This window comes from Tachypleus tridentatus, chromosome 6 (genome assembly GCF_004210375.1).
Source record: "Tachypleus tridentatus isolate NWPU-2018 chromosome 6, ASM421037v1, whole genome shotgun sequence".
Lineage (NCBI taxonomy): Eukaryota > Metazoa > Arthropoda > Merostomata > Xiphosura > Limulidae > Tachypleus > Tachypleus tridentatus.
Window position 1 is genome coordinate 29,133,899 of NC_134830.1, and position 27,552 is coordinate 29,161,450.

At 33.1% G+C, this 27,552-nt stretch overlaps 1 protein-coding gene across 3 annotated transcripts in view; it reads right to left on the minus strand.

The window, feature by feature from the left end:
- Positions 1–306: 306 nt before the first annotated feature.
- Positions 307–27,552, minus strand: part of LOC143252162 (uncharacterized) — a 73,509-nt gene continuing 46,263 nt past the window's right edge. Inside the window, exons 2-3 of one of the 3 annotated variants that reach the window (XM_076503871.1) lie at positions 8,509–8,585; positions 307–5,515 (exon numbers count right to left, since the gene is read on the minus strand). In XM_076503871.1, coding sequence (XP_076359986.1) covers positions 4,425–5,258 — 834 coding nt within the window. In that variant the 5' untranslated portion in view covers positions 5,259–5,515; positions 8,509–8,585 and the 3' untranslated portion in view covers positions 307–4,424. Of the gene's footprint in view, positions 5,516–8,508; positions 8,589–27,552 lie in introns of all 3 variants that reach the window. The other 2 variants (XM_076503872.1, XM_076503870.1) reach the window with 2 other exon arrangements.

Below are 27,552 nucleotides of genomic sequence, written 5' to 3' on the forward strand. Positions count from 1 at the left end.
GTCTGATATTAGAGCAAAAATACATATATATATATCGTGGACATATGGTTGAGCAGGGACCGAAGATGTAGCAAGTTATTCTAATGATAGCATGCATTCGTGGACGAATTTGTATTTCTACGTTTTATCCTTATCACCAGAGCTCGTTCCATCAGTACTAATTGTGAGAAAGCTAGAATAAAATAAATCTTTTAAGTCATTTAAACTTTGATCCAATTCAAGACCTCCTATATGGCATCTGGTATTGGTGATTTATTTGTATTGCTGTTGTTAAATGCATTGCAAAGTAAACTAACCGAGCAACCATCATTTGACATGTTTATTACAAACATCACCACACAGCCTTACAATATAAATATTCACATTCATCACACTTATGATATCCACGTATTAACTGTACGAACTCAAATATGTTGTTTTTGCTTATAATCTAGAGGATTATTGAGCCTTCATTGACAGGATTTAGAAAACAAAACAAAATAACACGTCGTTAAATATTCTGTTGAACTCTTACGTTTATGTGAACGTTGCATAAAAAATACGAAATTACACCATGAATCAATGAGTTAAATCATGAATGCAAAAGAATCAAGAAAAATAGTACAGCTGTCATTATTAAAATTTCTTTATCCTAACATCTACAATAGTGACTCCACACTTTTGACATTTGACCTGAGTGTGTCGCACTATCATTTTCATACATTTTCTTTTCGTTTCTTTTAAGTGGATTATTAATTTTAAAACATTGTCCTTTAGTATGTTGAAAGAATTATCGAACACTAATTTTACACTAATTAATACGATGTTGTATGACTGTAACTGTCAAAGAACATAAAAATATTATGGCAAAACAAAATCTAAACATCCCTGAGAGCCCTTTAGTTTTAATCATCACGTGCTCCAAAGTCTCATTATCACTTATTTTAGATTTCACCAATGCAGCCAAGTGGCAATATTTCTTCGTTTGGTAAGTCTTTGCATTGATGTTGTTTTTTGTTTTACTGAGCATTGGTTTTTAAAATGCACTTGAAACAAAGCAATTTAACGAAACCCGTGTAAAGAGACACCTTTCGTAATACTATGTATATAAAACGATGATTAAAAATATTAAGTGTAAATTATAACATGACAAATTGCTTTTGTATCACCTTTCTAGTAGGAAGTGTTTGAAACATATACTAAAACCTTTTAATCGATTCGAATATTTCATGGCATAAAATTAGTCTTTCTGCTTCAAAATGCGTCTCAAAAGATTTGATTTTTCAACATATTTGTTGCATTCAATAAAAATGTAACATTTACTCTATATATGCATTCGTAATTGGAAACGCCACGTTTTAAGAACCAACAAAACAAATTACAAAAAGTTACACCATCCCTAATACCAATTAAAGAATTCAAATCTAAATAATTGGTTGTCTTGTGTTTATGGAGGTATTTGACATCTCTCTGTCTTTTATGCCCAAAAGAACTAAAAATGAAAAGGGCGGATTTATACGAAGTTAAACAATAGTTTTGTGCAATGTCTATAATTGAAAACAAACCAGGAAGGTTCAGTTTGTTTTAACAATTGATTGAATGTAAATGCTAACATTGAATATCGTAAGGTTTGATTTTAGAACACTTCGATACTTGGGCTAGAGAAGACAATCGCTACTATTTCACAGCTAATAATCTCTTGCACAATGTTGATTACGCTTACATAGTCTGTTTGAAGCCTTACATTAAAACAGCAGTTACTAGAGAAGTAACTCTAGCGACGACTTCCAAATAACAAAATCTTCTTTTGAATACACGAACTCACACACATTGCAATGTGACAAACAACATATACATAAGCTGCAATTTCGAAATTCCTTCTAACGCACAAACATATATATCGCTGGACAAAACACATTACTTTCACATGCAGTATAATGGCCAAACATAGAAATAGCAAGTTTCCATAATAACGTTTTAATATAGAAGCATTCTGAAGAGATTACAACAAGAAAAATTAGAATGGTACTTCGAAATTACGTTCTTTAGGCGACTGAAGGTATCACAAAGTTCTATGGAGACAGCTTCATCTTCATGTTTGAAAACATGAATCCATTTACGCAAATGAATTACTTACTTTTATACGATATTGTAGTTTTAATTTTGTCTTAACATTATTTTTGTATATAAATAAATTTTTGCACAATTCTTTGAACTTTAATGAATATTGTAATGTTAAACGTTCACTCTATTCTATAAGTAGAAAAATATGTGTGGCATTTCAATGTACAAAGATTCATAACTTCTGACGATATGAAAGACAGTTTTTAATATAATTTAAGCCTTTTATTTAAAATAACTTAAATTTTTGGCGCAAAAGTGTTTAAGTTTGTTTAATCTGTGGCTTGAAATTCAACTTATTATTCAATATTAATTTCAGCTTTGGAAGTTCGGTCCACTTAATTACATGTTGGCTTTCATATCTTTTTCAGCTGAAATTTTAACAGTATAAAAAGTCTTATGATTAATTTCATTTTATAACATCAACAAACAAAATAAATTTATTTTGCTTATTCTATATATAAACAAACAAACTAAGAAAATATTATTTTTGCTTCAGGGATTTAAACATACAATATTTGTTTTTATGTTTTATGAAACTGTCATGAGGTAGTTACAGTAAAAGCTATATAAGGGATATGTCCACTGCTCCACAAAGAACTGGCACTCTATCTATTAAAAAAGTCTTAGAGAAATGTTATGAAAGTAAAATATACTCTTCTTATTTTTATAATATTGACCTTTACATAATTATATTCTAAGATTCCTTACGGTTTACAACCAATCAGGAATTTATTGAGTTAGATATCCCTATTGAACAATCCATTATTCCATTTGATTAGTCCTCACGGACATGTACAATGCAAATTTATAGGAATATCGCTATAGGGTAACAAAATCATAAAATAAATTTTAGCATTTATTTTTCTACACCAGAAATAACAATTCTGTGCTTTTTAAGGAAAAGGTGAAATGGAAACTTTCCGGAAAAAGAATAAAAAAAATTTAAACTGCCTCGAATAATTTACCTTTTGTAGCAGAAAAAAACAGTCATAGTTAATCTTAATGTAACAGATTTGAAACATCATGTTTGAAAGTTCCTAAACATATTAGATTTCTTAATTGTGCATTATTTTATTTGACTATTTATATTAAATTTAGTTTTCTATTTGTTGTAAAAGTTGTGTGTGTGTGTGTGTTTATCTTATAGCAAAGCCACTTCAGGCTATCTGCTAAGTCCACTGAGGAGAATCGAACAACTGATTCTAGCGTTGTAAATTCGAAGACTTATCGCTGTAACAGCTAGGGACACATAAACGTTGTAACCCTTGCATCATTATTTTGCTTCTTTTGGAGTTTTAACGTTAAAATATTAATTTATTATTATCAGTACTGATAATTACACGTTTTTAGACTATTTAGTTTATGTCATTAATTTTTATCGATTTTTTCTTTTGTGATTTCAGTTTTCTAGATAGTGTTTGATATTTAACTCAATTTCCACTCAAATCGTCAACAACTAGTGTTATTAAAAAATAGAAACTATCGTTGAAAGTGTATTTAGAGGGAATTATAACCCATATATATAATAAACTTTGCTTTGGACATTACTTGACTTAGGTCCATTTATTATATTGAGCAAATACGCAACACGACAACATATAAATAAAAGGACAGGTACTGATATCTTCAGTCTGAAAGACGCCTCAGCCAGACAAGAGAGATATCTAATTTTCAGTCACAACCTTCCTTAATTCAGGAAAGTTCGCCAAATAGGGAAGTCAGCCAGAACCATCAATTGTCTTTTCATCTATTCTTAAATGAATATTGAAATTAACCGTTACACTTTTAATGCCCGTACGGCTGAAAGTGTAAAACATGGCACGAGCCTTTTATGTTGGCTATGAAAGGACATATTTGTTTATCAAGATAAGACGTTTCATAGTTAGATAAACTGCAAAAGAATGTTGGCCTTAATAAAAATTCAAATCTCACTAATAATATTACTATAATTAATATAATTAAAAAAGACACTTAAAAAGTTTTAGATTTCTACTGTATCAGTCTATTATTGTATGTAATAAAGCGATTTGTTCGTTTCATAATTTGTTTTCATTTTGCCTAACATACCTATCACTTTAATCGGCGTACCTCCCATTGTTTTAAATATAAAAATGGGGAAATAGAACAATTTATTATAATCATATCGAAAACAAAATTTAAAAAAAAGGTTAATTTGTGTTAAGTTATCTTTAGAATAGACAAGTTTTACAATATATATCTAAACATCAGGATTATTTGACAGGTTGACTACAGCTTATCGATCATAAGGAACTCCTAATTCCACAAAGCATCTTCTGGAAGTGACGGTACATTGACATCTGTCAGAGGTGGTCTTCATTTGTTTTGACGGAAGATCTACCACTGTAACTTTCAGTGACAAAAGAGCCCCCTGTCTGTTCAGAAGGTCTTTCTGAAAGAGTGCAACGTGACAGCTTTTTCTTGGCACCTAAAGAAGACGGACACTCTGAGATAACATCTTCGCAGTTTTTGACGGAAAACTCTGTCGATTCTTTCGAAGTACCACTAGAATTTAACTTAATGACTTGTATTGAGTTAGGGCTTGGTTGGGGTTCGGGAGCCATCCAAGTATGCTGATCAGTTTGGTATAATTGAGTGTCATTCGTCATGTGAATAACTTTTTCAACGTAAACATCCGATGGAAGGAAAAGAGAAGATGAGTTTTCAACGTAAATTGTTAAAGGGATTCCAGTCTGATTGGGACAAGGAGAGAAAGGTTCTGCAAGGTGCAAGGAAATACTTCCACTATCAGAAGCAGTGTTGCTATTGTCACTTCCGATAGTATCCTTCGTTGAAGTCTCGTCTTGTACCACTCCAACACTCCTACAATTTGGAATATCTTCAAGTTGCTGTTTATAATCTTTATATGTCTTGCATTTGCTTTTGTACAACAAAAACAGGGTGAAGAGCACAATTAATCCGCCTAGCGTCGCTGCTATTCGTACTCCGGTCATGTAATCATAGGTTTTATAAAATTCTTCAACTTTTTGAGACTTGTATTCAGGAGACAAAAAATGTGGTTTAGATGGATATCCTCGCCAGACTATTGGATTGTTGGGCGTCCATACAACTGGAACTGACGTATTTACTGTTTGTTCACTAGGTGGTGCTGACGTAGTGTTTGCGTAATCAGCCATAGTTTACCGCTTTCCATTGGTTCATTTTCAAAATATCTAAACGATAAAATTTATCTTTAGGTTTTAACGCTCATTTTCTCCATGTTCTTCGTTTCTCCTTCGAACGTTAGAGGTATAAGAGTAGAAAGGCTTCTTAATCGACTCTTAAAACGAAGAGAATTAACCATAACAGAGATATAAAACTCGCGCTTACAGGAGTATTCTTCTTCGGAAATGTTCCTTACCGTTGGGTTTGACTTTGTAGCAACTGTTAAGTTCTGGAAAATAAAAGTCGATATCATTTATTGAACTGACCGATTGAAAAATATTAAAATATTTTGATTTAATACAAGAAAGTATTTTATTGCAATACGTTTAAAAAACACATTTTCAGAGATATTTTATTACATTTATCTGTGCTTGAAATTTATATATTAGCAGTCAAACCTATAAAGTCTCGTACTTAAAGTTTGCTCTTACATATGGAAAAATAGATACTTTATACGCAGCTACGGTTATTAAGAACTCCCATTTTTAACCCTACAACGACTGTTTTGCGTTGTTTGCTCAGTATATAGATTCAAACGTATTTTACATTTCCTTACCTGGTTGAGCATCGTCAAGTTCTGCAGTAACAGTCCAAAATACCTATGGTACTCAACTAATGCATCAATATGTTATAATTATTGCATTGTTATCCCCCCTCCACTGGCACAGCTAGAAACCAGGTTTCGATACTCGTGGTGGGCAGAGAAGAGATAGCTCATTGTGTAAATTTAGGCTTGCTTCCAAGAACAAACAAACAGGTCTTACTGTCACAATGGGCTATCTGCTGCGTGAAGCGCTTAGAACTGAACCCCATATTATAGCGTTGTCAGTCCGTAAACTTATCACTATTCCACCGGAACTATTAATTCTACGGTAAAACACTTTCTTAGTTAGACCGTTATATTACCTTATATTTTTGATATTTACTAAATAAGTCGGTGGTTTTGACTTGCTTTGATCAGTTTTTCTTTCTTTCTTTGTTTCAAATATTTGCGTTAAACTACAAAAGGACTATTTGGGCTATTTGTCCATACTTTTGATTTAATTAAACAGAGGTAAGGCAAACTTACTGTTATTCTTTAAAAGCATCTTATCGCATTCTAGCTAGCATTATCTAACGAAATGGTATTCACTGTAACATTTATGCAACGGATCACGCAATTTAGTGAAGATAGAAATCTTGATGGTGTTGGAAGTTATGGTGTTGACTTAAACTTGCGACAAATGTATAACATGAAAAGAATTTGTTTGTAATGTAAGTGATAACATGTAATAACATTAAAAGACAAAAATAAAATTTTCGGACGAGTTTTCGGACTACTACGGTTCATCTTCAAGTAATAAAAAAACAACAACAAACACCTTAGTAACCTAGATGTTCAACAGGCACTATATTACTAAAACTTCAACAACAAGGTGCGACCAGGTATGCTAATGAAACCTTTATTATTCTTAAGACTTCTGAGCAGGTCTTCCTATTTTTACAATACTTGTACATAGCATTATGTAGTGCCATTATGTTAGGTTTTTTGTTTGTTTGTTTTTGAATTTCGCGCAAAGCTACTCGAGGACTATCTGCGCTAGCCGTCCCTAATTTAGCAGTGTAAGACCAAAGGGAAGGCAGCTAGTCATCATCACCCACCGCCAACTCTTGGGCTACTCTTTTACCAATGAATAGTGGGATTGACCGTCACATTATAAGGCCCCCACGGCTGGGAGGGCGAGCATGTTTGATGCGATGGGGATGCGAACCCGCCACCCTCGGATTACGAATCGAACGCCTTAGCACGCTTGGCCGTGCCGGGCCCATTATGTTAGGAATACTTAGCTTAATCCATGAACTAATATGTTTTTAAAATAAAAATGGACAGTTTGAATATAAAAATTTATCATAAAAATTATGATTTCTATTCTTATTGACTTAAGGAAAATTTAGTTAAAATAACTTTTCATTGTGTTTATAAGATATCCTGCACCTATTATGGCTTAAAAAATTTTAAACATTATAGAATTTGGTCGTAAACATTATTTTTTATCTTTTTGAGAGAATCCTTTGTTATTATTTAAATAAGGGAAATAACAGCTCCACCTAGTTTTTACAATATGCTTAAAATACTTTAACTATTAATTTGCCCTAAATGGGTAAATGTTTTTTGATTATTAAAAATCATCTAATATATCATTTGCAGGACATTCACGGTTGAATTGCACTTGTAATATTAACAGTATTCGAAGTTCTTTGTTTAAAATTAGGTATCAAATTTCATCTTTACAATCTTTCGATAACCTTTTGTTAACCTGAAGATCACCTAAGAATGTCGAAACGTTGTTCTCTGCTTTATTAGTAAAAGTGTTAATACCCATACCAGCCGTTCTGAGATATATCTTTTCAATCTATCTTCGTTGCTTGTAAATTTAGTTGTCCCTGCTCTCAGAAGTGTTACATTGGTTCTACTGAATGAAAGTTAATAACACGCATTAAAATAACAAACAAATGTAAGTTTTCTAGTTAAGTTCAATACTTATAAAAGTATTAGGATAATGTGACGTTCCTGTCCATTCTAGTTTGTTTAAGATCTAGGCTAGGCCAGTGATGAACAAAGATTCCGTATCAATGAGAATCTATTGATTTATAAACGGATACTGGAGATCAATGCTCTGTTTGTACCTTATTGTCGAAACTTCACTAATGTTGTGCCTGTTGTTTATTATTATATTAATACAATATCGTTTAGTACAACACTGAGATAAGAGGACACTGTCGTGATAATGTTTAGTTATGTTTCTAACTATATTTGATAATTTATTTCTGTATGTAGCATGCTTATTTTTATCGTCAGAACTACAAATAAGCTCAGATTTATAACCCATTTTATTTTTCGTTGTAATTTTATTCTTAAAAAGAAAATACTTATTCACTTTTTAGGCTTAATACGTCTCACTTTTATTTTACACACTACATTTCTAATAATTTCAAATAAACAGCTATTATAATAGTTCAAAGTGTTTTAATAAATATTAATAAGCTTCACTTACATTCTGGATTCTTTATAATATATTACTCTTTACAACAGTTATTCTCTAATGTTTGTTATTGACATTGTTAATATTTCGCTATGTTATTTCATTAATTTCTGATACATTAAAGGAATACGTTAAGTAAATAGAATGGAGAAACATTATGGGCTACAAAAGACAAGACAAATTCCTTATTAATACTTACAGTATTAAACAAAGCAACCTTTCTCTGTTGTTTATAAAAATTTACTTTTCCCTGCTGCCAGAAGTGTTACATTGGTTCTACTAAAAGAAAGTTAATAACACGCATTAAAATAACAAACTAATGTAAGATCTCTTGTAAAGTGAAATACTTATAAAAGCCCTAGGTTAATGTGATGTTCCTGTCCATTCTAGTTGGTTTAAGATCTTGGCTAGGGCTAGCGATGAACAAAGACTCTTTATCAATGAGAGACTGTTGATTTATAAACCGAAGTCTAAAATATTAAACAAATAATAAAAGATTACCTACTGATAAATAAAGAAGGCGCACTTAAGTCTTACTTTATCAATTACACTGAACAATTAACAAAACAACTTAACTACACGGTATCAATGTTCTGTTAGTAATGTAACAAATTCCTTTTTTAAAACCACTATGTGAACAAAATTATTTTTATACTAAGTACTTTGAAGAATATCATAAGAGTTGTTGTAGATTATAGATAAAATTTCAAAAATTTTTTTTTTAAATACAGGGTGGTCCAAAATTATTTTTTCTTATTTTAAAATTTAATAATCAACTAAATAAGAAAATTCCACTGTGCTCTTTATCATTTAGTAACCTAACTCAAACAGTTTTTTTTTCAAAACTTTTACACGTGCACCATTATTGGCTCTCAGCACGTCTACACCGATATTCGATTTCAGTTCACGTTCGTTGCAACATGCCGACAATTATTTTGGCGATGGCGTCCGTTTTTCTGGTCTTTAGCTCTGTGATGTTTGCTATAGGTATGCGACACACGATATTTTTAAGATATCCCTATACTTTCCTGTAGTTGGCTTTGTAATTACGATGCACCACAGTCACCGACTTGGTCTCTGCAAGCCAAACAACGCATTAAGCATTTACTTGCAAGGTTACCATTTTACAGAGTTACATTACTTACTGGATTGAAGAAAATACAATAAAAACCTTTTTAGTTTAGTTTTAAGATGTTGAAAACTATCTGGTTGTCTTTTCTTAATTACTTAATCATTAAATTCTAAAATACGAAAGACAATTTTAGAGCATCTTATGTAATAATGTTGCTTTTTTAAAATATACATTTAAGTATTAGAAGAGAAAACCTATTTTTGTTCTTCAAAAAGAGGTTAAAATTGTATTAATATACAAAGGAGCGATAAAATCAAATTATTAATTATAGACCAATAGCTATAATGAGTGTATTTTCCAAAACAATAGCGAAACTGATTTATGTGAAGAGTATATGACTGTGATGAGAAGTGTGATCTCTTATTTGAACTTCAGTTCGGTTTTTGCAAAGGTGAATCTACCGAGAAGCTATTCAAGAATTACGTGAACTCTTCATAGGAAATGTGGGGCCCAGCATGGCCAGGTGGTTAAGGCACTCGACTTGTAAGCTGAGGGTCGCCGGTTCGAAACCCGGTCACACCAAATATGCTCGCCCTTTCAGCCGTGGGGGCGTTATAATGTGACAGTCAAACCCACTATTCGTTGGGAAAAGAGTAGTCCAAGAGTTGGCGGAGGGTGGTGATGACTAGTTGCCTTCCCTCTCATCTCACACTGCTAAATTAGGGACGGCTAGCGCAGAAAGCTCTCAGATACCTTTGCGAGAAATTCAAACAAAACCAAGAAACTGTGAAGAAGTGTAACACTGCTACATCTCTGACTTTAGATTTTTTTTAAGAATCTGATTGTATCGATCATAATCTGTTTTAAAACAATTCTCCTGTGGAAGAAGGTAAAATGTATAATTGGTTGAAAATTTATTTTCGAATAAGAACCTTAATAGTGAACAGCCTCCCACCGTCACAGCGGTATGTCTACGGACTTGCAACGCTAAAAATCGAGTTTCGATACCCATGATGGGCAGAGGACAGATAGCCTATTGTATAGCTTTGTGCTTAATTCAAAACAACAACAATAGTAGTGAACGTGGATTATAGGAATTTGAGAAATTATTAGTAACAAGAGATGTTCCTCAAGGTTATTTTTTAGGACCTCTGTTTATTTTTATCATACATTAATCATATTATAAACCCCTCACTGCATACAAATCATATTGTATTTGCTAAAGTTAATTAATCTCTTGACGAGTTTATATTTCTGGCGAACTGATGATGATTTATATAATAATTTTGATAAGACTAATTAATCTTTCTTATAATAGAATAAAAATTAAGAGATGTTCCAGAATAAAGTATTTCATTATGTTCTTTGATGATAAATTAAATTGGAATGAGCATATTATTCATGGTAGAGACACTGTGGCCAAATATATACGACTAATAAATAGAGCAGAAATACTTGGTTAATGAAGAATGTTTGATTTTGCTACAATATAGTTTTATATATCCTCATTTAATGTATAATAATATATCGTGGGGAAATTCTTTTGAAAACAATTCAAATTCTGTTTTGCCCCAATGATTTTAGGGCTAAATGACAAAAATTATCTTCAATAATTGTTCCATAAAACTAACGTGTTAAATATTTATGAAGTAGATAGATATTTGTTGGTTATCTTTACATAAAGATGAAATAATTAATATACCTAGATTTTTAAATCAATACAAAAATAACAAAAAATCATAGTCATCAAACAAGGATTAGCAGTTATTTATCACAAATTTAAATAAAATTATCGATAATCGAAAACCATTAAATATTTCACTGATATTGTAGAGACGTAACTATTATAAATTTTTGCTTTATATATATATATATTTCTGGTATCACACAGAATCGGACCTATCCAACCAGATACGAGATCACAAGTCAAACGGCGCCGCTTTGGTTTTTTAAATATCTTTAGTTACTTAAAAAAGCATATTGAAAACCCCGAGTTGTTCAATCATTGTTAACTTGAAATTCTTGTGTACCAACTGATTAATAGCACATGTGTAAATTCAAATGAGATACAGTTACCACAAGATAACGTCCAACATATTTATAACTTAGAAACTATATGTGTATAATATATATTACAAATAAAAATTTCTAATTTACCACAAACATTGCACAATGCTCACAGCAATATCGTGCTTCATTGTAATTCAGTAATTTCTTCGGAAAATATTTCTCATGAGACACACTTATTTTACTATTTATTGAATAAAACCCCAGGTTAAGAAACGTATTTACTCTTGTTTTTAGTTTATAGGTAACGAATCTGTTAATGTTGCTTATATGAGCCAGCTACTTCATTATAACAATGAATTTCGTAAAACGATTGAAATATAAGGCGTTTTGTCAAATAGGCAGAATCTAATAGGTAGTTGTAATTAACAAATCTTTGAATGGACTGCTTTGATAAAACTCCAATATCTGAGTTTTTAAATTATATAGACTTATTTTACACAGGTATTCTGAGTGTGCTAGACAGATTCTTTGCGAGATTCTCGCGAGACTGAACAGAATTGGAATTAAAGTTAAGTTGATTCGGTGATCAGTTTGAATATAAATATCAATTTTATTATTTTTTTACAAAACGATTTTCGAATGTAAACAGAAGTGTACCCAAGAAGAAATGAGAGGCACATAAGTTCTAATCTCCTGAGAAAAATCTAGGCATATTTATTTCATATTATTTTTCAGCTTTTATATGTTCTGATCATATAATGCAAATCATCCTGAAAAAGAACGTTTATTTAAAAATTATCCAGTAATTAAAAATAGTTTTTCACTAGTTTCACTTTCTGCTACAACTTGACAAAATGTTTAATTTTACTCATGTTTCTTTATAGTTTTATTTCACACGAGTTTTACAAAAGTAGACATTGTACTAGTTTTATTTTACACGAGTTTTACAAAAGTAGACACTGTACTAGTTTTATTTTACACGAGTTTTACAAAAGTAGACACTGTACTAGTTTTATTTTACACGAGTTTTACAAAAGTAGACACTGTACTAGTTTTATTTTACACGAGTTTTACAAAAGTAGACACTGTACTAGTTTTATTTTACACGAGTTTTACAAAAGTAGACATTGTACTAGTTTTATTTTACACGAGTTTTACAAAAGTAGACACTGTACTAGTTTTATTTTACACGAGTTTTACAAAAGTAGACACTGTACTAGTTTTATTTTACACGAGTTTTACAAAAGTAGACACTGTACTAGTTTTATTTTACACGAGTTTTACAAAAGTTGACACTGTACTAGTTTTATTTTACACGAGTTTTACAAAAGTAGACACTGTACTAGTTTCATTTTACACGAGTTTTACAAAAGTAGACTCTGTACTAGTTTTATTTTACACGAGTTTTACAAAAGTAGACACTGTACTAGTTTTATTTTACACGAGTTTTACAAAAGTAGACACTGTACTAGTTTTATTTTACACGAGTTTTACAAAAGTTGACACTGTACTTGTTTTATTTTACACGAGTTTTACAAAAGTTGACACTGTACTTGTTTTATTTTACACGAGTTTTACAAAAGTAGACACTGTACTAGTTTTATTTTACACAAGTAGACACTGTACTAGTTTTATTTTACACGAGTTTTACAAAAGTAGATACTGTACTAGTTTTATTTTACACGAGTTTTACAAAAGTAGACACTGTACTAGTTTTATTTTACACGAGTTTTACAAAAGTTGACACTGTACTAGTTTTATTTTACACGAGTTTTTCAAAAGTAGACACTATAGTAGTTTTATTTTACACGAGTTTTACAAAAGTTGACACTGTACTAGTTTTATTTTACACGAGTTTTACAAAAGTAGACACTGTACTAGTTTTATTTTACACGAGTTTTACAAAAGTTGACACTGTACTAGTTTTATTTTACACGAGTTTTACAAAAGTAGACACTGTACTAGTTTTATTTTACACGAGTTTTACAAAAGTAGACACTGTACTAGTTTTATTTTACACGAGTTTTACAAAAGTAGACACTGTACTAGTTTTATTTTACACGAGTTTTACAAAAGTAGACACTGTACTAGTTTTATTTTACACGAGTTTTACAAAAGTAGACACTGTACTAGTTTTATTTTACACGAGTTTTACAAAAGTAGACACTGTACTAGTTTTATTTTACACGAGTTTTACAAAAGTAGACACTGTACTTCCACTGATGATTAAGTTATCGATGTCTAGCTTTAATTGTGTTAAAACCATTGTTTTAATGACCATCGTACTGTTCATAAGGTTTTAAAATCTGTTATTCTTGATGACGAGAAATCTACTTCAAATAAAAATGTATCTCAACACATATATTAACACTTTTATTGATAAGCAGAAAACAACCGTTTCAACCTTCCTAAGTCATGTTCAGGTTAACAAAGGTTAATTTTATTGTGAACGTTTGGTAAAGATGTTTCTAAATTTCTGTATCACAGTATGCACAATATATACGCTCTTTTCATTTTCATGTGTGGTTTATTAACACCACGGAAACATTTCACTCTGACTCATAGTGGTGTCTTCAATCTGTCTAATTTCTATACACGAGCTGCGATCTTTCTGCACACATATATAAAGAGTGTTTCATTAACTTTAATTTTAACATGTGGTTAATAAACTCTGCAGTCAGTAATTTTACTACATAGTAAATGTGTTTTAAAACTATTATAAAATAACAATATTTACCATTTTGCTCTAGCTAACTATAATAAATGAATGATTTACTGTTCGTTTATCTATTTTATATTACAATTTCATAAAACATTGAAATTGGGTGAACAATATTATTAAATATCACACACACATTACTAACATAAAGCTAGTTAATTTTGTCTGTTAAGAAATACAAAACTCGTTACGTGAGGAAGGGTAGAGAAAAAATAAAATATGGAAAGGAGGAAAGGTTGCTGACCAATATGTGACTAATCAGGAAAGATTATTTCCGAACTCACCAAGTCTAGTTTGCATAAAGGAAGAGTCAATTGTAACACATTTTTGTTATCTAGGTATTTATATTATACTTAATATTGAAAATGAATGGTTGAAACTCTACATAACTGCTTAATTTTTACATAAATATAATGATCAGCATACTTTACGTAGAGTTTTTGTATGTTACTGAATTTAAAAGTCAGTAAACATTGTTCTTCCACGCTACATAGTACAAAACACTAAATGTATATTCTCAATATCTGACGGGATATTTCAACTAGCTACAATTATTGCATACTTTCAACTCAATACTGTGCCCTACAAACAGTCAGGTGCTGAGACTGTGTCAGTCAGTTCAGAATAATTTTTAAAATGAAAGACCTGTTCAAGTATACCTTTAATATCTACTTACACACATGAAATATATTATACATTAGTGTATAATATGAGATATTTATAATGCTTCGAAACTAATAGATAACTTAAAGCAGTGTTGCTATATATTAAACGAAGTTTTTAAATGCTCAATGTTGAGGTCATTGACATCTACAGGAAAAAGGTCAATTCTGATTTATCTAGCAGCAACGATAGGCTTGTTTTATGATACTTTTTAAATCAAACAAAGAGCAAAGATTTTGTTTGCATAAACTTTTCCAATATGCTTTATTACACTGACAATTAATACCATAACATTACATTCAGAGCATGCTAAATATCTTTGGGAACACAAATCATTGTGATGGCATTCCTTTTCGTAAAAAAACATTGTACCGTGTATTATTCTACAAACCTAACAATGACCTTTGTTAACACTAAAAGTACACGTGTTACATATCCTGGTATATTTTCTTTTCTTCTTATTTTAAAGATAGTTCTTCATTCTTTGCGCTGCTATAACGATGGTTGCCATTTGATCAATGAGGTCTCTGTTGTTATTAAATCGAAACATGGTCTGTAAGGAGCTACGAACACTTTAGAAATTTATTCGATACTTTCACAAGACATGTGTATGCGAAAGACGTTTGGAGGTGTGTTTGTCAGTGATTAAGTACCCGATCATGCAAAAACAACAACAACAACTGTACATGGTCAGTCTGTATTCGTGTCGTAAATCTGGTAGCCATTGGGTTTGTTTCCACATAATCTTAACATAAGAAAATCATCAGAAAACTGTAGAATGTAAGCTTACAATAGCAAAAATACTGCAAGGACTTTGTTCTTTTGTGAGCGTGTAAACAATATGGTATATATTATATTTATTATCGCTGTTAACATGTATCCAAGGGTTTTCAATCCTAAAAATGTGCGAAAAAACAGCAAGTGTTGTTATTTTATAACAGTGATTAATCACATTTATTATGTAATAGAATTATTTACTAGATAATTTATTAATCAGATGTTAAAATTTAAGTTAAAGAAGCACTCGTTATATGTGTTATTTGGAGTTCATGTGTTGTGGAAAGAGATATACCAAACATATCACAATAAGTCAGAGTGAAATGTCTAGATGGTGTTAACGAACTACATATAGAAATGAAAATAAAATACATATTATACATACTGTGATATAGAAGTATATAAACGTTTTTCTCAAATGTATAAAATTAAAGGCACGTTGTAAATGAATTATTTTGTCAAGTTGTATGGGTATAGCACAGAGTTAAATTAGTGAAACAGTAAGTTTTGAATTATTCCACGATTTTAAGTAAGCGTTCATTTTTAGGGCAACTTACATATAAATGATCAGAAAATGTATTTAAAAACAGAACTAATGATTAAGCGCCCCTTTATCAGGAAGATTTATGTATAAAAGGTTAGGGGATTTTAAAGTATAATTAAATATATGCTTATGAACCTTAATAAGTCAATCTGACTACAGTAACAGGCCTTTGGGTATCAAACTATGTCGTCGCCCCTCTCTAAGACAGATGCACCCTCTGATTCCACTCCGTGGAACTATTACGTTATACCTGTCTGTCATAGTATCTTAGTAACATATCCTTCCTGGTGACGACATTGTCTCTACCCCCTTTTTGAGGTTGACATGCGTGTAGCACCCTCTCGTAGCGTGTTGTGCAAGAGATAGGCTTACTACTCATAACGTAGAGCCATTGTTGGTTCATTCAGTATTGAGTTTTAACTTTAGCAGTGATATCGGACACGTTCAAGGAAGATACTGTGTAAAAACTAATACTCTCAATAGAAAGTTACTTTTCAGCAGTTCATAATGCTTAAAAAACAACAGTGCATGCTGTTATTATCAATTAAAACATTCTATTTCAGAAACAAATAATGCCAAACGTTTACAAATGACAAAATATCGTTGTTAGACGGAATCCTTATATTATAATAATAGTTCCAAACTGACATTAAGCGATCTCCCTTATTTTAAAGTGTTCGTCGCTTTCGGTCTTAACGTTAAATATTTTAGAGTTTTATTAGATAGTTGGATTGTTAATGAAGCTATGGATCGGTGACAACTGAATCTGCTTGAGAACTTTAACGTCTGCAAAAGTGAAACCAGCCTCAAATTTAGTATGATTCTTCCTGACCGTTTCATACAAGGTATTATAAAAAAAATGTGCATCACAAGATTTCTGAGTAAGGCCCTTTCTATAATATTTTTAGGCTGTGTTAATATTTGTCCATTTCTTTTTCTTCTCTTGCAATAATTGGTTGGGAAGTAAGTAAGTGTGTAAAAACGTATGAAAGTATTTCTATGTTTAAGGATTCTGAAAGCTAGCCTGATCTTACATATTTTCGGCATTTATCACACGTCTAAAAGCTACACAATGGGTTAACTGCGTTCTGCCTACCACAGGTATCAAAACCCAGTTTATAGCAGTGTGAGTTCGCAGACATACCATTGTGCCACTGGAGGGCAACGTGGAAGATTTTAAGCAGAGAATCACAACTGCCTGTGCAAAGGTAACATCGCAAGTATTATAAAAACATGAGCTGCAACCAGAGCAAAATATATATATTGTTCTATGGTATAAATGACACACTTATAACAGTTGTAAGAGCAGAACTTAGCAAAATCATGGTGGTGAGTAACTTTTGCGTTACCTTTCATTCATCTGTCAGTACAACCTTATTGTTTGTTTTTGGAATTTCGCACAAAGCTACTCGAGGGCTATCTGTGCTAGCCGTCCCTAATTTTGCAGTGTAAGACCAGAGGGAAGGCAGCTAGTCATCATCACCCACCGCCAACTCTTGGGCTACTCTTTTACCAACGAATAGTGGGATTGACCATCACATTATACGCCCCCACGGCTGGGACCGAGCATGTTTAGCGCGACGCGGGCGCGAACCCGCGACCCTCGGATTACGAGTCGCACGCCTTACGCGCTTGGCCATGCCGGGCCTCTACCTTATTGTGATAAACCGTATCTATTACAACACCATAAAACAAAGGTCGATATCCAACGTGGAATAAAGATGCAAAACGTGTAGTTATAACAATTAGTGAAAAATAATTTACATCCACTGGCCACTTTATTAGGTACACCTGCTCTTTAACGCAAGTAGGTAAACAATTAATCAAGTGGCTGCAACTCAATATACAGGGTGTTCGGAGAGTCACTGTGCACTTATATATTTATTAACAGACAAAACTGTACAGTGACTTTCCGAACACTCTGTATACATGGTAAAGTCTGAAACTGAAGTATAAACACAAGTGTTCATATCAGATAACAAACTCCGTATCATGATCAAGTGAGTATTGCTGTTTCGAGCTATGTCAGCTTTTATAAACCTAATTAGATCGATAAAGCTTATTTGTATCTCTTTATGGCCACAGTATACTCGTTTTCCAATGGCTACATCCAGCAGGATAATGCGCCATGTCATAAAGCACGCGTCATCTCAAGCTGGTTCCACGAACATGACAGTGACTTCAATGTACTCCAATGGCCTGCACCGTCCCCAGATCTCAATCCAAAAGAGTGCCTTTGGGATGTGGTATAACGGAAGGTTCAAAGTATGAATGTGTGGCCAACAAATCTACAGGAACTGTGTGATGCTATCGAGTCATCATAGACCAAAATCCATAAGAAATGTTTCCAACACCTTGTTGAATTCATGCCGCAAAGGATTCAGCCCGTTGTGGAGGCAAAAAAGGGTCCCACCCGGAACTAGATAGGTGTACCTAATAAAGTGACCACTGAGTATAATAAAGTGGCCACTGAGTATAATAAAGTGACCACTGAGTATATATTTTCTCATAACTATAATGTACGGCTAAAATGTTTAATTCCCAGATTGCCCCTGAAGAAGAAAGTTCCACTTTCAGAAAGCGCTCGAGTTATAAGGGTTTCTATTTCAGTTTTATCAAGACGTTTGGGATCTACGTGTTTTTAGCACTCATGTTTAGTTCGAAATACTCTTGAGTCTCAACCACATGTCAGGCTCAAAACATTAATATTTGAGAGATTAATTTTGAGGAAGAATACATAAGAAAAAATATGGTTACCTTCAAATTCTACATGTCGCTTTACATTTGTAAATATATACAAACGTGTGTTCAAAACTAAGTAACCTTATGATGTGATAATTTTTCAATAAAACTAAAAAGTAAAGAACACATACTTAGCCTTAAGGACTTGGTTTCGCTTTCAGATTAAGTCACTTCAAAATTCTCAAATTGAAATAAATAATTTTGATAAAAAATAATCTGTAGAGGTGTTTTTTCAAGCAGATAAGATTAAATACCATTTTTTATCTGAAAACAATAAGAGCGACACCTTAAATCTATCAGTCATCTTGACATAATTGCTTTTTGTTCTCAAATTTTCCAAAATTCGACAAAAGTGAAAGATACTCGTAAATCTTTACGCTTTCTAGGCGACCTCATACAACGAGATTATTTTCTTGAAAAATAGATATGAATATAAGAAATTATGACAGAAATCAATGTATTGAACGTTTGATATGTAAAAAAGAACGTTTTTACTGCACCAAATAAATTACTGTGACATATTAATCAATAACTGTCGGTAACATTTCTACATGGTGGTGAATAATACCACCGTATTAAATACTTAATAGATAAACTTTTCAAAAGTCTTTCTCGGAAGTGAAAGAATTAGTTTGGATTCTTTCTTCATTGAAATAACCTTTTCTTAAGAGAAGAGATTTATAGAGAAGATATTGAACGTCGCGGGTTCGAATCCCAGCTTTCGCGCAAAGCTACTCGAGGGATATCTATACAAGCCGTCCAAATTTAGCAGTGTAAGATTAGAGGGAAGGCAGCTACTCACCACCACCCACCGCCAACTCTTGGACTACTCTTTTACCAACAAATAGTAGGATTGACCGTCACATCATAAAGCCTCCACAGCTGAAAGGGCAAGCATGTTTGGTGTGACGGGGATTCGAACCCGCAACCCTTGGAATACGAGTCGCGTGCCTTATCTGCTTGGCCATGCTGGGCCGACTAGTTTAATACAACACAACATTTATTTTAGAATTTATATATGTTATATTATTATGCCACGTGATATGTATGTACTTATCTATACATTTAAACTATACTTTGTATAAAAAATAAATCGACTAATTCCAGAAATTACAACAATAAACTTCGTTCATACGCACACGTGCACACATCACAGATATATGGAAAATTTTGTGATTAATAACAAACGAATTATTGCCCAGTTGAGCGACTGTCAACAAACTACGAATCGTTTACTTTCTTTTTGTTATCGAAAGGTCTCTAGATATCTTGACGGTAAGCTAGAGAGCCCATAATACAAACTTTGATAGAACACAAAGCAGTTATAACCCATTATGCAAGTTTTCGCAAAAACTTAAAACAAAAACCAAAAACCGAACGAGCTATTTTTGAAACTTTTATTGTCAGAAAATAAAGATCACGGTTTTACTTACTGATAACTTTTTGAGTTTAGCATATTTTACAAAATTTCTAACTTCCCAACTGTAACTGTCAGTGAAGATTTTGAGAACGAAATGAGATCGATAAATCTATATTTTTAAACATTTTGCCCGGTGTTTAGGCTTTTTACACAAAATACAAAACAATGTACAATAAGAACAATAAGTTATCATGTTGTGCAAATCTCTATTTGCATTCTCGCAAAGTGGTTTGGTTTTGGTTTGTTTTGAATTTCGCGCAAAGCTACTCGAGGGCTATCTGCGCTAGCCGTCTCAAATTTAGCAGTGTAAGATTAGAGGGAAGTAGCTAGTCCTTATCACTCACCGCCAACTCTTGGGCTACTCTTTTATCAACGAATAGTGGGATTGAACGTCACGTTTTAACGCCCACACGGCTGAAAGGGCGTGTATGTTTAGTGTGACGGGGGATTCGAATCCGTCACTCTCAAATTACTAGTCGAGTGCCTTAACCACTTAGCCATGCAGAGCCTTCTTACAAAAAGAAATATATTTAGTTTTGCAGCTGTGGATGGAGCATGTTCGTCTTACTGTGGTGAAGTCTGAAACTGAAGTATAAACACAAGTGTTCATGTCAGATAACAAACTCCGTATCATGATCTGGAGAGTATTGCTGTTTCGAGATAATTAGATCGATGAAACTTATACTCTATCACAACGAGATAAATATTGTTCAGTTGACGCCCATCCAAAACTGTTTCCCAAACAGTGATACATAAGAGTCATTTCTATAACATTTTTGGCTCAGCTAGAAACCGCACTATTCAGCTGATCATGTCTGAGAACTACACACTGGATTTAACGAAACGTGTTTCATATTTTAACCTATTACCTCGATTTGGAGATAACTAGAGTTAAGATAAAAGACTGAATGTGACAACATGAAGACTTTATAAAGCTATTACACTTCTTCATACGTTTGGTTGTATCTCATTCACGTGAGGCAAAATGTTATTTATTACCAAACTGCTTGTTCATATCTCATTCATATAAGGCTGACAACAAAGAGAAAATCTAAAGTTTTCACTCTTATCTTTCTCCTATTACCACATTAAGATAAACCTGACAATATAGATCGTTGATCCATTCACTCTTATCCGACTGTTAGTATTACATTAAGATAAACCTAACAATATTTGTAGGTAAATCATTCACTCTTGTTCATCTGCTTGTACCTTATTAAGATAAAACTAACAATATAAAGGGTAGTTAAAGCAACCTGCGTTGTTCATCTGTTTATTGTATCTTACGAAAATAAAACTAACAATACAAAGGATAGTTAAAGCAATCTCTATTGTTCGTCTGTTTCTTGTATCTTACTAAAATAAAACTAACCATATAAAGGGTAGTTAAAACAATCTCTAATGTTCATCTGTTTCTTGTATCTTACGAAAATAAAACTAACAATACAAAGGGTAGTTAAAGCAATCTCTATTGTTCGTCTGTTTCTTGTATCTTACTAAACTAAAACTAACAATATAAAGAATAGTTAGAACAATCTCTGTTGTTCATCTGTTTTTGTTTTTTTTTGTTTTAACAATAGAAAACTGGCAGTGATTTGAGAGTAACATTATATTTTCTCCGACTTTATATCTCTTCAAAAACGGTGCTCGTTATGCGAGAAGTAAAAATACATGACTCATATAACTGATTGACTCATGGCTGATTGTAACGCAAGAAAGATTGTACCCCAATTGTAGAAATGACTGTATAGTATATGTAAGTTCGTCAGGAAATTCATTCCTATAACTCTAGAACTATGGTAGCGCCAAACACTTACGTAACCTTTCACCCACACTAACACTTTCGCCCACACACAAGCATACAATTAGACTTCGGGAATCTATTCATCAATGGTATTAGTGTTAAAATACTCTTTCTATAATGAACTGTTTTTGACAGTTTAGCGATTATTAAGTATTGCAAACGATGCACGAAAGGTTTGTTCTTTAAATATATTGATAAACAAAACATAATGATTCCTAGTCTTTCGCTTAGCACACTTTTTAAAGCCAATGTATAATCAGTCTGAAAAACTGAAGAACCATGAAAAGTTGTGTGTTAACAAAATTAACACGAAATTTGGAGAAACATAAGAAACCATTAGGCCTAAAATTTGTGATAAAACTGTAAGCTGTATACATTGTTTTTCTACAGATTGTGGTGCTTTAGTATTTATTTGGTCTAATCATGGATTTCCAGAGAAAAATATGAAGTTCACTATAGTAGAGCCCTCCAGTAACACATCGGCATGTCCGCAAACTTACACTGCTAGAAACCGAGTTTCGATACCCATGGTGGACAGAGCACAGATAGCCCATTGTGTAGCTTTGTGCTTAACTTCAACCAAACGAACACTATTGTAGAATTATTAATCCAGAGAATTGATTGCATAGAAGGTTAGGCTTAGATATATATACCTTGCGCTAGCTGCTGATTTGTTGTTGTCACATTCCTGGTACTAAAGCGAAAAATCGAAGTTTTTATGTTCGGCTTGAAACTAGTGGAAGTCTGTCTCTTTTATTATGCTATCTGTGAACTACCAAGACCAGAGTGGCATGTAAGGCTCATGAGCTGAGAAACATAAATCTCTTGTACGAAATATGAATAGTCAATTGCCTTATTTAATATATTAATATATTTAAATTAATATCTTAACGTTCAGTGTAAAGGAACTATATACTGAATAAACACCAATATTAATTTTTTTCTGGTTAACTATTATTCCGCAAATAGTATGAAGTGCTCTTCATAGAGGGCTTAATTATATATTATATATAACAAAGTTTCTATAAACATGTGATACTTAAATAAATACATGAAATCCGTAATATTTATTGAATTATTTAGTATGTTTTAAAATGAAAAGGTGAAATTATATGCCAAGATCGGGTTTGATGATATTTGAATTATATTTCTTCCTAAAAGCACACATGCGTGTGTTTTCTTACAGCACAGTCATACAATGTTATCTGCTGTAGCCACAGAGGAGAGTCGAACCTCTTGTTTTAGCGTTATAAAACTGCAGACGTACTGCTGTTCCAGCGGGGTATTAGATAATTTGAAATAAATTCTGTATTGTGTAATAAAGATTCCCTTGTGGACCGTTCTTGTAAACTTAGCTTCTATTTTTTGTCAGAAACAAAATATTACTTGCATTGTCAAATATTTTTACAATTACCAATAATACGCTACTAAACTACCTTTTGGGCTTTTAAGGATTTAATAATTGTTTAAGGATATAAATTTGTAAAGAATATTGAACCAGTTAAAACATTTGAAAAAACATGAAATTAATTATTGTGTGGCCTCTCTTATGGACAATTCTTGTGATCTTACTTTCTAAATGGAGATCAAGAAAACATATTTTGTTTGTTTTTAAATCTCGCACAAAGCTACGCGAGGGCTATCTGCGCTAGCCGTCCATAATTTAGCAGTGTAAGACTAGAGTGAAAGGCAGCTATTCATCACCACACACCGCCAACACTTGGGCTATTCTTTTGCCAACGAATAATGGGAATGACTGTCACATTATGATGTTCTCACGGCTAAAAGAGTAGGCATGTTTGATGCGAGGGGGATTCGAATCTGCTCCCCTAAGATTACGAGCCGAGCTCCTTAACCACCTGGCCATAGCCGGCGGAAAAAATATTACTTGCATCGTTAAACTATTTTTTCCTTTAAATGTATAAAATCCACACACACACATATACATATATCTATATATTTTAGAGAAAATTAATACTGATGAAGTTAAGCAAACAAAACCAAAAGAAATGACTGCATTAGAAACAGTAACTCTAAACCTCTGACAAATTATACTCTTCAAAAAAGAAACGCAAAAGGGATATTTTTGTTATTTTAAAGATAAATATATGTAATAACGTTACAAGCTCAGAGTATGTGATGTTACACGTGTTAAGGCACTGATTGTCAGACCAAAATGACAATAAAAGTTGTGCACTTTGAAAACGGAGGAAAACATCGGATTTTTCGCCAAAACGCATTAGTGTCCAATAAATTTGTTTAAGAGATCTGCATGTTCTGCAAGTGCAACATGTGCAAAATCCCTGTAAAAGTGACGGGTTCTCGATTTCCATAGCTCAGTGTTAAGCCACCGACACGCAATACAGTTACGCCAAGACTGACTGAAGCACAACGCAACAGCGCCATTCGTCGCTTAAAAGCAGGCGAATCTCGATCAGATGTTGCCAGAGCTGTGAATGTCCACCCAAGTACAATCACAAGGTTATGGAATCGCCACCAACAACATGGATCAACTCGTGACCGTCCACGATCTGGCAGACCTCTTGTGACCACGCCTGCACAAGATCGCTACATCCGGTTACGTCACCTTCGGGATAGGACCACCACTGCGACGTCTACTGTCTCAACCATAACAGGGCTGCGTAGGATTTCCGATCAGACCGTACGCAACCATCTACGAGATTCTTAGGCCCCATGTGCAACCCATCATGGTGAACGTCAACGACGTCTTTCAACATGACAACGCCCGTCCACACACAGCCCGACTCACCACTGTCTTCTTGAGGCACCACAACATCAACGTTCTTCCCTGGCCCTCCAGATCACCAGATTTAAACCCCATCGAACATCTTTGGGACGAGTTGGACCGACGTCTGCGACGGCGACAACCTCAACCGTAGACTCTACCTCAGCTTGCAGCAGCTTTGCAGGCTAAGTGAACAGCCATTCCACAGGATGTGATTCGTCATCTCATCGCTTCCATGGGCAGGAGATGCCAAGCAGTTATTGATGCTCACGGGAGGCATACTCGTTATTGACGTTGAGTGACGTTAAACTTCAACTAGTGAATGTGGACTTCGCCTTTGCAGACTTTGGATGTTCAGCAGTGAATGTGCAAAGTTTCACACATGTCATACAGAACTACCCGGAATAAACTTGTTAACAATATGTCTCAAATTTTGCCTTTTGCGTTTCTTTTTTTGAAGAGTATATATTAGTTTGTTATAACCTAGATATATCCGGGAATAATTTTAAAAGATAATGAACAAAAAACAAGTCGAAATAAAAATAAATTTAAAAATAATAAACAAAAACGCTCCACTAATTAAAAAGATCCCAAGGTATAATGTGAGATATAAAATGTACCCTAGGTATATGCGCACAGTAGCAAATAATGTTTTGACTATCAAGACTAACGAAACAAATTTCCCGACAGAATGTTGAATTGCTGAAATGCCTCTATTCAGATAAAAGGGGCCTGGCATGGCCTAGCGCGTTAAGGCGTGCGTTTCGTAATCTGAGGGTCGCGGGTTCGCATCCGAGTCGCGCCAAACATGCTCGCCCTCCCAGCCGTGGGGCGTTATAATGTGACGGTCAATCCCACTATTCGTTGATAAAAGAGTAGCCCAAGAGTTGGCGGTGGGTGGTGATGACTAGCTCCCTTCCCTCTGGTCTTACACTGCTAAATTAGGGACGGCTAGCGCAGGTAGCCCTCGAGTAGCTTTGTGCGAAATTCCAAAAAAAAAACCAAACCAATCAGATAAAAGATCAACACTTCACTATTTCTATTCTTAGTCTTGTCGTTTGTACAGCACACCCATGTATATACAGAATTACTCAACATTTGTTGAACGCGACGCAATCCAAATAATAAAAAATCACCTTGAAATTTTACCTTTATTAAAATTAGGGTAACATTCTCTTCGTAAGTGTTAAAAAATACTGAGCTTGCTACAAATGTCGAAAGTATATGTGATGCATTGCTACGAAAATTTGAATATGAGAAATAAAAAAATGAGATATCTAAACGAAAAATAAATGAAGTCGTGTTTTCGTGGTGTGTCGTAGTTTGTTTTCGCACAATGTTATTAATAATTGAGTGAGGAAGCGTTATTTATGGAAATCATTCTGACGGTGATTTAACGATCTGTTGTTCATTATACACCAATCAAATAATTTGGGGGCGTTCGGGTTCCATGAGAATGCTTCAATTTAAATATAATATATATTTTAAATTTCTATTTACAAGTTATACATGTCAAAAAAGGAAGCTAGAGGAAAAAATTTCAGTATATATATATATATTTTATTTTATATTTCAATTTATATATATTTTATTTATTATAAGCCATAATTTACTTCAGCAGTATATGCATTAGGACATCACATCAGAATCGGCTGAGACAAACGAAAACTGCACCTGAGAGTTTATAACGCTAAATAATGGGATTCTAGTACCTTTGATAGGCACAGAACAGTCAGCTCATTGTGGAGCTTTGTGCTTTACAAGATAAAATGGACAAAGCGAAAGCTGAAAATAAATAAAAACACCTCTTTTTAGCAAATTTAATGGTCACGAGAATATCAATCAAAATATAACTATGTTTAATAAGAAGTGTATCCTTGGTTTTTATAAAGCGAATAGTCGGATAAATATATGAGAGTGTCATTAAACAAAGTGAAAAAACAAGTCAGTACCAAAACTGATCTTGTTTAATGTGACAGAACTAAATGTTCTTGTACTGTTATCATTTTCAGTCACGGCATGGCAGCTCATAGAATGGTTGAGCTTTTGTTTGTTTTGTTTTTTAAAAGTACAAACGTTTAGCTCATAGCTCCGTTACCTCTTGACCGATTTGAGATCTAATTACAGTTTTGGACTCAATAGGTCAAACCCTTTTTATTGATGTATTGGGACTATGATCAAGGACTTATCCAGCTTAAATAAATTTCAGTTCGAGGGTAGGCTGGTAGAGATCCTGATGAGTAACATATCAAATCAAGTATACGTGTGCCCAACGCTTGGTGTTGCTCGCGCACAAAAATACAGCTAATAAAATGAGAAACAAAGGTCTCATAGAATAATTTAGCTTAATCCTTTCTGAAAGGATTTCAAGTAACACAGCTATTGAGGATTTCCTCTTGTTCTTTGTATTTAATTTATCCATTAATATTAAAAATAATCTTATTAGAAAAAGACCAAACCTCCGTGAATAGCAGACGATTTAGATCACCAATTTACTTAGCTCTATGATAATCAGTTCTTGTAATAAATTATACTTGTCATAAAACATTATGTTAAGCCTAGTATATTTTTAGGGCTACATTCATCCATGCTATTTATGCTATATCCGTCATAATATTCCAACCAATGCTGTATTAGTTGTATCCCAGCCAGCCTAAAGAACCGTTAATTTAAACTCTTCTAATTCTTAAAATTCCGTAAGAGACTAGATTAAGAACGCAGTGTTAAAAATATAATAAGGACTCAA